We start from the raw sequence: 13573 nt of genomic DNA, 5'->3' as shown, positions 1-13573 counted from the left end.
GGAACATGTTGGGATGACAGGTAAATCTTCCGTCTGAGTGCCTATTTCCATATTTTCTGGGCAAGCTTGGACAGATTTGGCGAACGAGTGCCCCCGTTTGTTTAAATAAAACATTGCTGTTGTGCTGTCTGTTAGGATTTACACTGACAGATTGGATAGGAGAGGTTTGAATGCCCAAAGCGCTCTGAATACTGCCAGAAGTTCTAGCAGATTGATGTGATTCTGAGCCACTGGGTGAGACCAGAGACCCTGAGCTGTGTGGTGAAGGTAGCGAGCTCCCCACCCTGTCAGGGAGGCGTCTGTTGTGACAACAGCCTGTATTTCTGGATTGTGAAAGGGTTTCCCCTTTGTAAGATTTTCTCTTGTCCACCAGCAAAGACTGTACTAGTGTTGGCGAAACTACCACTAGATCGTCTCACTGACCACTTGCCTGAGACCACTGTTTCGCCAACCAGTCCTGCATGGGTCTATGCGCAGGCACGCGTGGGGAACCAGGTAAATGCAAGATGCCATCATGCCTAGCAAACACATCGCTTTGAGTACCCTTATTTGGCGACCGGCCTTATATTGAGGAATTTGCAGGAACAGATTTCGAATTCTCGCCTCTGACGGAAAGGCCAACCCCTATTGGGTATTTAGGACAGCCCCTAGGAACTGTTTTGAGGTGCTTGGCACCAGGCTTGATTTTTTCTCGTTGATTGAGAAGCCCAATTGGAAGAGGAGGTTGATAGTTCTTTGGTTGTTTAGTCTGCAAATTACGTGGGTTTCCCCTGTGATGAGCCAGTCTTTCAGGTAAGGGTACACCGGGATTGCCTCCCTGCATAGGTGCGCAGCCACCATCGCCAGTACCTTGGTGAATACCCTTGGCGTCGAGGCTATTCCGAAGGGCAGCACCTTGAACTGGTAGCGCTGGCTGTCTATCTTGAAACGCAAGAATCTTCTGTGAGCTGGGAACATGGAAATATGAAAATAGGCATCTTTCATATCCAATGTTGCCATGTAATCCCCCATTTTTAGTGGGGGTATTACCTCTTGGAGTGTAGTCATGCAGAACTTTTGTGGCTTGACATACTTGTTTGCAGGGCGTAAGTCTAATACTGGGTGCATCGTTAGATCTTTTTTTGGCACAAGGAAGTAGGCTGAATAAATACCCTTGTTTACCTGGTTGCCCGGGACGAGTTCTATTGCGTCCTTATTTGCAAGTAGAATTGCGATCTCCTCGAGGAGGATTTTCTGATACTCCAAGGAGTGTACTTTCTGTCTTGGAGGATGGTTGTGGGGCCGTTCTAGTAGCTCTATATAGTATCCTGCGGACACTGTGGACAGCACCCATCTGTCCGAAGTGATCCCTTCCCATGCGTGGGTGAAGGTGGAAATGCACCCCCCTACTGGGGATGCATGGAAAGGGACTTGGACCGGAATGTCACTGTTTATTGGGTGGCGTACCACCTCTACCGGGGCTGCCTCTACCCCTAGTGCGGCCCCTGAACTGACCTCTAGGGAAACCTTGTGTAGCCTGGGACTGGTTGTTGCCCCACGAGGTTCCTTGGTTCTGATAGTAATTGGAACACCTCTCTGGGAGTTTTGGCCATGGAAGCGGCAAAAATTATTATTTCCCCTTTGACCTGAGGGCTTATTTGTCAATTGTCAGAGATTTTAAGGTCTCGTATTAGTCCTTAGCCGTCTTTATTGCCTCTTCTACTGCTTTCCCAAATAGGACGTTTGGCTCTACTGGCATGTTTATGAGGGTAGCTTGGGTCTCGGGCTTGAACCCGGACTGTCTTAGCCAAGCATGGCGTTTTATCACTGTGCCTTCTGCTATCAACCTTCCTGCGTTGTCTGCAGCATCGAAGTTTGTTTTAAGTATGCATCCGGACACAGATCTACTGTCTGATGCGATTTGGGCCAACTGTCCCTTTAGTGGTTCAGGTGCAGAGGCTATTAAAGAAGCTACTTGTTCCCACTGGTGGCAGTTATAGCTCGCTAACAGAGTGGTAGCGTTAGCAATGCGTGCCTGATATGCTGAGGTGGATGCCACCTTCCTCCCCAGAGCATACATTATCTTGCTCTCTATCGGGGGTTGCTTCTGAAGAAGCTAGTGGTGTGCCTGCCCTCTTTCTGGTGGTTGTTACTACCAACAAGTCGGGTTTTAGCTGACCCATTATGTACAAGGGATTTGAGGGAGCAGGCAGAAATTATTTTTCTACTCTCGGATTAACCGCACAAGTAACATTAGGGGTTAGCAGTGAGGGATCTATTCTGCGCTGGACTGATTTTAATATGGGGATAGCTTGGGCAATGGCTCACCTGTCCCCTAATATTTCTTCTGCAAAGTGCCTATCTTCTTGGACACCCTGTGTGTCTATTTGAAAATGGGCTGCAGCTTTGGCTAGACCCTCATCGATTAGTGGTTGATTATTAACCGGTGAGTCATTCACTGGGGGATATTTCGGAATAGGGAAGTCAAGACTGTACGCTTCTGCCTCATCTTCCTCTTCCAGGTCCTCATCATCCCCATAGTAATCAACCCCTGTCTGGTCGTCCAGCATCTGTGTTTCTGTCTCCTCACCATATGACTCTGGATGGTAAGGCTCAATTATTAAAGGGTCTGAAACAAATGCCTGCGCTGGAGTCTCAGAACGGAGCCTCTTAGTAGGGGGTTGAGAGTCGTTGGATCCCGAGGGGGCAGAGGTAGCTGGTGTGTTTTGATAGCTCAGGAAATAATTAGGGTCCGTTTCGTAGAAGTCTAAAAAAAAGGACATTCTTCTCATTCCCCTATCAATGTCCTCGATGTTCCATTCCTTGGAACTGGGAATAATTCTTTCCTGCTGTGGTTCCTCATCCATGCCCATATCATGAGGAGTGGGAGGGACAATTTTTGCCTTAGTGACAGGGTCAGGGACCTTGGATTTCTCTAAAGATTTGGGGTGTTTTTGTTTTTCTTTTTGAACGTGGTGTTCTGAGTTTTTTTATGTTGTTTTGCACCCTTCCCATCACTAGAGGAGTGTTTTCCTGAAACTTTAGGGTTTTCTAAGGTTTTCGGCGCCTGGAGCCGAGATTCGGAGGTGGTAGTATGAGATTCGAAAGACTTGGAAGAAGGGTGTTGAATCTCGGAAGTAGACGTCGAACGTGATACTTGACGGAAGAGGTCAGAATCGTCTTCTGACGATCGAGCCTCAATGACTTTCGGTAGTGTGGCACCCTTACCAACCACGGACGGTTGTCGTGAGGCGAACGTGACCGGGAACGCCCAGAGGACATCGAATAAGCGGACCGCTCTCTAGGTGTTGTCGCCATAACTGAACCGCCGGTCAGTCCTCCGAGGTCGCGGGCTAGTGCGTGGGTGTCTCAAGTCACCCCTGTGCCCTCGCCGTCCGATAAGGTCAGTGTTGCTGCCATCGCTGAAGGATCCCACGGTGTCCATGGCCTCTAGCTGCCTGGTGTAGTGGGCCCAGCACTTCATCAAGCGGTCCTTGAGTGTTTTGGGCTTGAAGAGCTTACAAGCTCTACAGGTAGCCTCGGGATGGTCTTGAGGGAGACACAGGTTACATATATTATGTTTGTCTACCCAGGGAAACTTCCGGTTACACTTCGGGCAGAATTTAAAGGGAGTACTCTCCATATGTCACTAATTGGCGGTGGGCAGGTATATGTAGGAAACGAGTGTATGACCACCCCCCCCACTCTCCTGACTTGAACAGGGCCAAGGCCAGAGGCCTTCCGAGGCCCGGGCCGAGGCCAGAGGCCTTCCGAGGCCCAAAGTCCGTCGTGCAGTCTCGACGGCTGATTTCCTCAATCTCGATTCACTGACGTCTATCTCAGGCGTAGTGTGAGAGAAACGGGGACATTTTCTATTAATAATTGATAATTGGCTAAAGCCAAGGGAACTCTGCGATATGCTTCCGACAAGTATGGCGGCAAAAAATAATCTGAGGGTCCTACACGCGTGAGGGATCATGGGTACAGCGGACGTCACACTAGGGATAGTATTACTGGCACACCCTAGTTCGACGCCCATTTTCTAGTTTCGAAAAACAAAGTGAAATAGTAAGCAACTTCCACTAGATGTCGGCCTATGCACAGCATGTGATCTAAGCAGATTCCACATGCCTCAGAAATGTATATATATATTCATTCTGTTTTTGGTCCCTGGTATATGCCCCACTTGTTTACATCCTCAAAATGTGGCTCACCACTTGTTCCCATCTTTGTTCTATTGTACAGGCACCCTTCGTGGGAATGGCTCTGCCATCTGTAAATGTGTGAGTGTATGTAATTTCTGATTGAAACTGACATGCGTTCTTCAAATACAAAACAAAAACCTTGTTGGTACCTACAGTGAGCTCAGAAAACACCTGGTACACCACAAATATAGACCAAATGCCTTTTGGATTACAAACGTATCCTCTATGCTTTAAATGACAAATGTTTCCGTAATAGTTTAATGCTGGATTGCTTGGTTAATTATTACAAAAAGAAAACATGATTTAACGCTCTTTATAAATTTGAGCCGATTATTTTATAACTCCATTGGAAAGGCATGCTCGAATGATAGCTCATATAGGAGGCACGCACACTCACCAAAAGATTTTATTTTTGACGTGATGGCTTAATGAAACTGAGGACGTGCATAAAATGTGATTTGTGCTTAATTGGACTTTGGACTCTAAGATTAAGATGTGTGCACTAGGCTGGATGTGCTTAGCCGTAGGCTTAATCTATCATGCATGAATGCATGGCCGTGCCTGTGGCCTGTGTCCACGCGAGTGGTGTGAGATATACGTACCATAGGCTGCGAGGTTGCTCAGCTGGGGCGATATATGGCCAGGTCTTGAATTGATGCCTGTACCAGTGGTCCTAGCTTTCTTCATGTAGAAGGTATCCGCATATATTAAGCAAAATGGGGCCTACACCTAGAATTTGAGAGTCCTGTATAGTGGGAGAGAGGCCTACACCGGTCAATGCGATTTGAGTACAGGACTAAACAGAGTTAGAGCCTACACCTAACAGTGATTAAACAAAGTTAGAGTCTACACCTAAGAGTGCAATTTGAGTACAAGACTAAGTGCAGCTAGAGCCTACACCTAGCCGTGCAAACTTGAGTACAAGACTAAACAGAGCTAGAGCCTATACGAAACAGTGCAATTTGAGTACCAGGCCAGGGACACCTAGATTCGGTAGTCCTATATAGTGGGAGAGAGGCCTGCACCTAACAGTGCGAATTGAGTACAAGGATAAATACATATAGCAGAAAGAGATGGATGATAGACCTAAACTTGGGAGTCCTGCACAGCGAATGCAGCGCTGGCAAATGTTCACAATTCTAAGTGTGGCGCATACTAACATTCACAGTCATATCTAGATGCAACGCGGGCTAATGTTCCCCATTCTGTGCCAGAGTGGCGGGTACTGATATCACAGTTTTGTCTCTAAGTGTGGCACATGCTAATATTCAAATTCTGTCTAGGTGTGGCACATGCTAATAGTCACATTCTTATCTAGATGAGGCGCAGGCTAATGTTGACAATTCTGACTACGTGTTGCACATACCAATCTTCAAAGTCTTATCTAGATGCGACATGCTTACATTCAAAAATCCATCTAAGTTTGAGGCATGCTAACATTCAAAGTGCCATCTAAGTTTGAGGCGTGTTAACACTCACAATTCCATCTACGTGTATTTGATAAATAAACGTTTGATTCAGTCTAACCTGAACATCTCATTTAGATGGCAAAACGTGCTGCTGAAAATACTGACGGGCTTATGGAGAACAAAATAGTTATAAGAGCCACATAAGCTTAAGCAAAGCCTAGACACCAAAACAGCACGACGAGAGGCAGGTGCCCTGGACTAGCTAAGGGAGGTGGACACGTACAACAGCATGTTGTGAGCATTTCAATATCTGTTCACAATGTTCTCTCTGTTTCCAAGAAGTGGGAACAGTTTGATATTTTAAACCTGTAATATGTTTTATTATTATTATCTATTTCAGTGTTGATCACTATGCAAGGTTTACTAATGTAGCTGATGAGAACTTTTCTGTGTGAACACCTTGGCTACAGAACAGACTCTAGGGTCGGATCATTATAAAATACTGTTTTGTTGTTGCAACTGTTGGGAGGTTCTCTGTAGCTTGGTGGGTGTAGGAGCACATTGCCATACTGAAACTCAACAATATAAAGCAGCTAAAGCTCTCCCACATGGATCCATGGCACCCCCAAGCTTGTGGCATCAGCCCACCTTGTAGGGTAGAAGGGGTTCTCTAGTACAGAAAAGGTACTCTTTTAAAACAGCTAGTGAAGGAAGACCAGGAGACTAGGCAAGTTGGAGACTGTGCAATTTTGTGCTTTCTGTAAAAGGGTGCATATCACCATAAGCATAGTTCATTTTTGGTGCAATGTTGCCACCCAAAAGCCAGCCATGCACAGTGAAACCTATTTGCCATTTACTGCAAAAAAGTTTGGAGTATATGTGAATTAAGATGCAAACCTCCCCCACTCTCCAGCAAGATTGAGTACCATACACATGGTACTCGCTGTTCATAAAATCTCCCTGCCAATGACAGTGAACTAGTAGACTTTACAAGCCCTGCGCGTTTATTTCGAACTAAGCATTCTGCTGATAGTTAACAAGGGCCTGTCAGCAACGTGACCTTCTAGAGAGAAAAAAAGTACTGCGTATTTGAGTAAAGACAGGCCGACCAAAAAAGCTGGCAATAAAAATAAACAAACCGCATGGCAACTCTTAAAACGTGGCCAGCGAAATAACACGCAACTTGCTTTGGTTTTATCGAATAATATAAATAAATGAGATGACAATTCTACTGAATCCATGGTTCAACACATACAATACCGATTCATGTAGCACAAAGCTAAAATAAAATGGAACACAGGGGGTCCCTTTTCTTGTTAACATGCATGCAATATTGTTATTGTTCCTGCACTGATGTAAACAAATGCATCATGATCAGGGGTCAGATTAAAGATGGCTCCAACTCACAATAATCAAACACGAATTTATACACGATTAATGGATTTCACATAACAATGTTCACCTGTATGCTTTTCGCAACATGCCTGACCCAGGTGATAAAAGTGAAACTTCGTCTCAGAAAGAAGGAGCATTACGGATTTTTACATCTTTGACACGAAACTGGCACAGAAAAACACACTGCTTGTTGCGCATACGTGTACCGCTGTCAGTAACACAAGCACTTTAAGAATAACTAATCTTCCATGGGAAGAAAAAAAAAACACCATCACACAATAAATTAGAATCCAGGAAGGTATTGTAAACATGATGAAATTGTGTAATCAACTGTGTAGGCCAATTTTGCATGTATTCTATGACAATACAATGACATGACACTTGCAAAGCAAAACAAATCTAGATCTTTCATGAGCTAATAAGATTGACTACATTGTTTCAAGAGAACAAGAATTGCATCATTTCATATATAAAATTTGAGACGACAAGGTTATTCTTGGCAAAGGTTTTACCTTGGATGTCCGTTGAAGCTGATCCCCGACGTACGTTTTGCGAAACTGATCCAAAAACCAGAGAATAGCAAGTTCCACCTTCTCGTTACCAGCCTGTGGTAATCGAGAATCAGTCAGAGCCATCAACTGGAAAACCCTTATAGGAGAAAAATAAAGGAACCATGTCTATATGGTTTGCAGCTCAATATTGACATGGAATGCTCATACTGCAAATACGCTGTACTTTAATTGTTCCGTTATGCATGAACTGGCTCCATGTAACAATGCCCCTGCAAAAATGTCACCTGGCAAAAAAGTTGCCAAAAATTTAACATGCAGGGGACACCCCCGCAACTCCCAAACCCTTTTTTTTTCTTCAAAGGGAGCCGAGGACACCCCAACAACCCCTGGTCCTCTTGACCCCATATATATGGTCACCATATATAATGTCACCACAACCTTTTCCCAGTGATATTAGGTATGGCGGCCATATATGTGGGGAAATTATGACTTGATACCTATGAACTGTGCTGTAGTCCTTTAAGTAAAGACGCCAACAAAAAGCAAAAAAAAGCAATACACAGCATTTCGATTTGGTCACACTTGTGAAGTTGAGAAGGGTGTGCATGAGCATGAATTACAACAAAACATCCTCCAAATATTCAGTTTCTCCTATTTTGTTATGTAGAAAGGTAAACCATGACTCCTGAGAATGTCAGATCCAATGAGGTCTTTATATGGGAAGACCCAACTCTGTAGTTGTGTTTATTAAAGATATCCGATACCTTGAACATAAGCATCTGTTGATGTTCTACTATGTTCTGCGTTGTCGAAGGCTACATTCCCAATTAAAAAAATGGGGGCACTCAATGTGAGCTCCATGAGCCAATGGAGATACGAGCCCGCCACTGGCCAATGTCTGCAGAAAAACCTGATCGGTGGGTGGTGTTAGGGAGAATTCTCTGTAAAGACTAATTTCCCAAACCTAGCGAGTCCCCCAGCAGCTTTGCTGGATTTTTGGGATTTATTGTTCTCTCCTGCTAAGAGTGAGACTCTTTTACTCCCACTCTTAGACATGATTTGAGGTGTTCCTTGGTCTTTTCCCTGTGTGTTATGGGCTATGGGGTCTTTTACTCCATAGGGTTTCATGTGTTTTTGATGTGGGTTACACAGCACGCTCCATGCCGTAACCCAGGTGGTGTCGTAGCGACCCCCCGACATAGACTCCATACCGGGGACGGACTACTGTCTCCCAGGGCATGTAAAGTAACCATTGGCTTTGCCAGTTCCAAATTATGAACAGAAACCAGTACAAACCATCATATTGTGGACGTACTGGTCGGGGCAATTCGGGTCTGTTGTTCGAGGGGGCACGTCTCCATCCCCCCCTGATCGAGTTTTGGCTGGTGGCAGTGGATACTACTTTTTATATTCGACCGCGATTATCTCTCTATGGGATTTACCCATTGTTTGAGGCTACCAACTTTAATTATTTAATTCCTATAGCCTCGAACATACCGCGGGTTTATTTATTTAATATTAATTCACCGGTTGGTATTTTTTGCCAGAACTCGATTCTAAAATGGCGTTTGTGTTCTCTTCTGTGACTCCAACCCAAGTCGAGCCCTTTGTTCCACTTTTTGGCAGGCTTCTCCACAGAAGCCTCCAAAAGTGGTGCCACTCTGTCTGGGTACCACAGGGAATGTGGGAGGGGGTTTAGGCACCCTGGACTGAGTTGCCTTGGCAACTCAAGTCGCAGTCTTGTGTGATTGGCCCAAGTGGTGAGCCGGCCGGCTCACCACTTAGCATGTTTGATTGACAGCTAGGCTGAATGAATGGGGGTTTGCTGCATAAAAGCAGGGCTTTGGGTACTGGAACTTCAGAAGTCGCCACAGGACCTAAGAATCCGAGGAGGGAGAAGCTGAGCCGACCTGCAACGACGACGCCACCGGTGGAGCCCTGCTGAACCGTCTCACCACTTTTCCCGACGACAGAGGAGATCTCCAGTCCGGAGAGTCTTCTTCCTTTGACTGGTGGGGATAACCAGTTTTGCCTTCTTTTCACCTTCCTGGAACATCTCGTGGCCGCCTTGCCCGTGCCAAGCACCCCGGCAACCGGAATACCACAGTTTACCACCACCGCGATTAGAAGGGTAGTACCTTTTAACCGAAGAACTCCGCGGCTGGTTTCTTCCCTGGCAGTGCAACGACCTTCATCTTTCCTCCACGGCGAGACCTCCTCTTCTTCTGGACAAAACACTGACTTGCACCCGCTGCCAGGAACAACTGCCCCCGCTGGAGCTTCCTTCACACTTAAGGTACTGTGTCCCACCTGGCTTCCCTTGCGACAGATCGTTCGGGGTGACAGTAAAGCCTCGACTTTCTAACCTGGGCTGGCCTGGGGCAACCTAGCTAACTTTGCCTGACTTAATTTCATTCTTTGTGTGCGAACTATCTACAAGACTCTTTGGGCATAACCCCACTGTGTGAACCTGGACACCTTCTGCTTGCTCTCTCCAAGAGTGGGCCTTGCAATTGACTTCCTTGCTCTCCAGTAGAACTCTGCCTATCCTGCCTTACTGTGGTTCTTTAACAAGTGTTGAAATGTGTGTGCTTCCATGACTCTGCCTTTTTCCCACCCTTTTTAATAACTTATTAGAGTGCCATCTTATGTTAAGCGCTCACCTCTGTCTGAAAATAAGTGGTGTTTCTCACTAAGACTTGTCTAATAGGTAACTAGGGTTGTATATATATAATAGTGACTGTGTGCTGAATTTACTTACCTCTTTTGTGCTAGTGTAATTTACAAGTGTGTCTTTAAATAAATAATTATATACTTTTACACCAAAGCTCTGGTCAGTGTTTGCTTGTGCTATTGTATCTCTGTACCTATTGTGTATTCTCTATATACTGCCTAACTCTTCTTGAGGGAGGTCTGACTGCTCAGCCACAGCTACCAAGTGAATCTGTGTGGTACAGACTGCTACCAAGTGGGTTTACTGCCAAACACCTGTACTCTTAAATCTTTTGCAGTGGTCCCTAAAGGAACTGCACAGGTTTCTGCCTAACAGGTGGGAGGAGGGGCTGATGCGATGACGCCCCCTACAACACATTTCGGCAGTTGGCTGACGGTTCTCTCTGATATATGGTATGATAGGTTATTTATAACGCACTTAATACCCAGAGGTTTCTAAGCACAGACCCGGGGATCGAACCTGTGTTACTACATGTTGTTTGGCTTCCAAGGCGAGCACGTTGCCCCTGAGATATCCTCCCTGGGAGCACGAATCTCATCTGATGGTCATGTTGGCTCAGCGGATCAAGATGGCACCCGCTGCGGTCCCCTTAGCTCACGACTGATCATCGAGCCTGGGCTACCAGCACTTCGTTACGGAGGAGGTCTCCTGGCTCCCCTCACCGTAAGAATAGAACCTGCTGCTCGGGAGGTGGAGGAGGCTGAATCGGCTGGAGCGGCTTTGGGGCACTGTATGAGTTCCCTGCAGCACTGGTAAGGCCTAGTGACAAGTTGCCGGAGGGTGCCCTTGCCTGCTCATGTTTAGTTGCTTTTGAGGGAGAGGAGCGGATGGAGGCTGATGTCCTAGACTGGCTCATCGACATATGATATGTGAGCATTCTGCATAACAAACCCTGGAACTTTCGTTTTGCTGGAGTATAGGAGGCGCTGGTATCGATTTGCCCACAAACCTGCTGTGTTGCTTGGAGGCCTGCTGCTACGTTGTAGCCGTGTGGGCCATCCTTTTTCTTGGCTTTAAGATGTCGACAGCATAGACGCCCAACGGCAGTACCAGTCACAATGTGTTGGCTCTCATGCATAGCCAAGATAAATCCAGGAAGCTCTGCCTTATTGCCGTTGTTCAGATCCAAACAGAGCACAAGGAGGAAAGCGCTGAGTCAGCACCAGCTACCAGATCCGAGCTTTTGATGATGCTGGAAGAAATAAATAAGGAAATTCAGGGCTCACTAGGCGAACTGTCTCAGAACAAGCTCTTTCAGTTGCCCAACAGGGTCGATGAGCTGGAATTGCTCCCAGCTACAGTTGCATCAGGAGGATGCAGAGAATAGATCCAAGAGGAATAATGTACGCCTTAGAGGGGCTACGCCTCCAATTCAAGATTTGGCGTTACACGCTTATGTCTCGATTTGTTTAAGACCCTCCTGTAATGGCCAGATGACAAGGACATAGAATTGGACTGCACACTCTGGGTGTACTCCACCCAGGCTAAGAGAAGGTCTTTGCGTGACTTCACACAATGAATGCGTGAGAAGGGCCTGAGCTGTCTCGATGATGCAAGACCCCATGGCTATTATCAACCCATCCTAACGCTCTCGTTCTCCTTATATGACGGTGCCCCATGAGGATTCATCGGAGAACCACCCGTCTCGCTCTTCTGTCAGGTCTAAGGTTGTCAGGTCCAGGGGTCACCGCAGGTTGTACAGGCCTAGGGCCACCTCATGAAAGTTGGTTTCTTGATGGACAGTGCAGCGACCTTCTGCTTGGTGGAGCGGACTAGACTTTGGGGCTGTCATCTGGTTCTGCTACGGAAAGGTTTCAAACTCTGAGGGATTGACTGGACCCCCACCCCCCTTTCTTTATATTCCATTGTTGCTTTCTCCTTTTCTTGACTGTTCTCTCTTGATGAGCGATGACCATTATCATTTCAAAACTGATGTGGGCCACATATAGGCCCTATCTGGGTGGCCCCTATTGCCCATAAGGCGAATGGAAGGACATGGGCTTTTCCGGGTCGGTTAGGGAGGAGGGATTAGAGGGGGTATGTCTTGTTTTGTTCGTACAGGGATAGTGTTTGTTTGAATGATGGGGGCCACAGGGTTTGAAACTGCCAGCAGTTGGGGGCTATTTAGCTCCTGGTTATAGCCAAGGAGAGCCTGGTTAGTTTATAACCAACAGCTACCAGGAGTTACTTTTGACTAACCAGGCAAGTGGTGCCATACAAAGCTAGCTATGTGATATTAATTGTGTAGATTTGGTCATGTGTTTAAAGGAGAATAAAGGGCACATCTGAGGGGCCTTTAAACCATATTGTATAATAGGCAATAGACAACAAGTTCGATTTAGCATCTTGTGCACATGTTACATTTGCTGCACGATATGGCTAGCTTCTGGTTCCCCAGCGGTAGGTCCTACCTGATGGGTGATGCCATGTACCCACGGAATGCTTTTTGATCCTGGTCAACAGACACCAATTTCGATCCCTGGGTGGCGATGTACGCAGCATATGTATATGTGGCAGCCAGGGCAGGCTGGTTGCGGTTGTTCTGTTTAACCTTTGCAGTAATGTTTCCTAATTTCGGCTTTTTCCCTATGTTCTTTTCTAGTATAAATTTGGATAGTAATGGTGTAAGCGCAAACTTTAAAGCTGATGACCCTTAACGCGCAGGGCCTGAATTCACCTGTTAAGAGGAGATTAATGTTGAATAGGCTGCAGACATCCAGGGTTCACATAGCAATGATGCAGGAAACTCACTCACTTCAGCAGGATCAATGCAGGCTACGTTGCAGAGTGTTCCTGTGGCAATACTTCGCTTCTGCTCTTGTTAAAAAGGGGGGTTTTGCAATATTGGTGGCCATGGATTCCCCTTTTGTCAAAAAAGATGTTTTGCAGGACCTGGATTGACGGTTTCTCTTTCTAAAGGGAATCTTGTTTGGCCGTCCGGTGACTTTGTGCACTTTATTACCTATGAACGATAATCAGCACAAGTTCTTGAAAACTTTTCTCCCCTCCATTGGGAGCTTTGCAGTGGGGAAATTACTATTTGGTGGGGATTTCAATTTAATTCCTGACCCCGCACGCTCCGACTCTGCTAAAAGCTTACTGTGAGCTGTGTTTGGTGGATGTCCGGAGGCTCCTCTGTGGGAATGAAAGGGATTACTCGCACTACTCGTACGGCCACAACGGCATTTCCTGGATCAATCTCCTCTTGCTTTTGTCTACCCTATTTCCCTATTTCTCGAATGCTGTTATTGGTCCCAAATTGTTTTCCGATCGTTCTATGGTTTCACTGCAGTGTCAAGTTAACAGGGTGCAACCTACTTGCCATTGCGAATGTAAACT

The 13573-nt window shown here is 46.2% G+C and overlaps 1 protein-coding gene across 1 annotated transcript in view; it reads right to left on the bottom strand.

The window, feature by feature from the left end:
• RANBP17 (RAN binding protein 17) overlaps positions 1–13573 on the bottom strand; it is a 2111817-nt gene that overhangs the window by 1300327 nt on the left and 797917 nt on the right. Inside the window, exon 14 of the mRNA XM_069654335.1 lies at positions 7501–7636. Coding sequence (XP_069510436.1) covers positions 7501–7636 — 136 coding nt within the window. The remainder of the gene's footprint in view (positions 1–7500; positions 7637–13573) is intronic.

Source organism: Ambystoma mexicanum, chromosome 3q (genome assembly GCF_040938575.1).
Source record: "Ambystoma mexicanum isolate Mex_15411 chromosome 3q, UKY_AmexF1_1, whole genome shotgun sequence".
NCBI classification, from domain to species: domain Eukaryota; kingdom Metazoa; phylum Chordata; class Amphibia; order Caudata; family Ambystomatidae; genus Ambystoma; species Ambystoma mexicanum.
The sequence above is the reverse complement of the archived record's forward strand: the minus strand, read 5'-3'. Positions and strand labels throughout refer to the sequence as shown.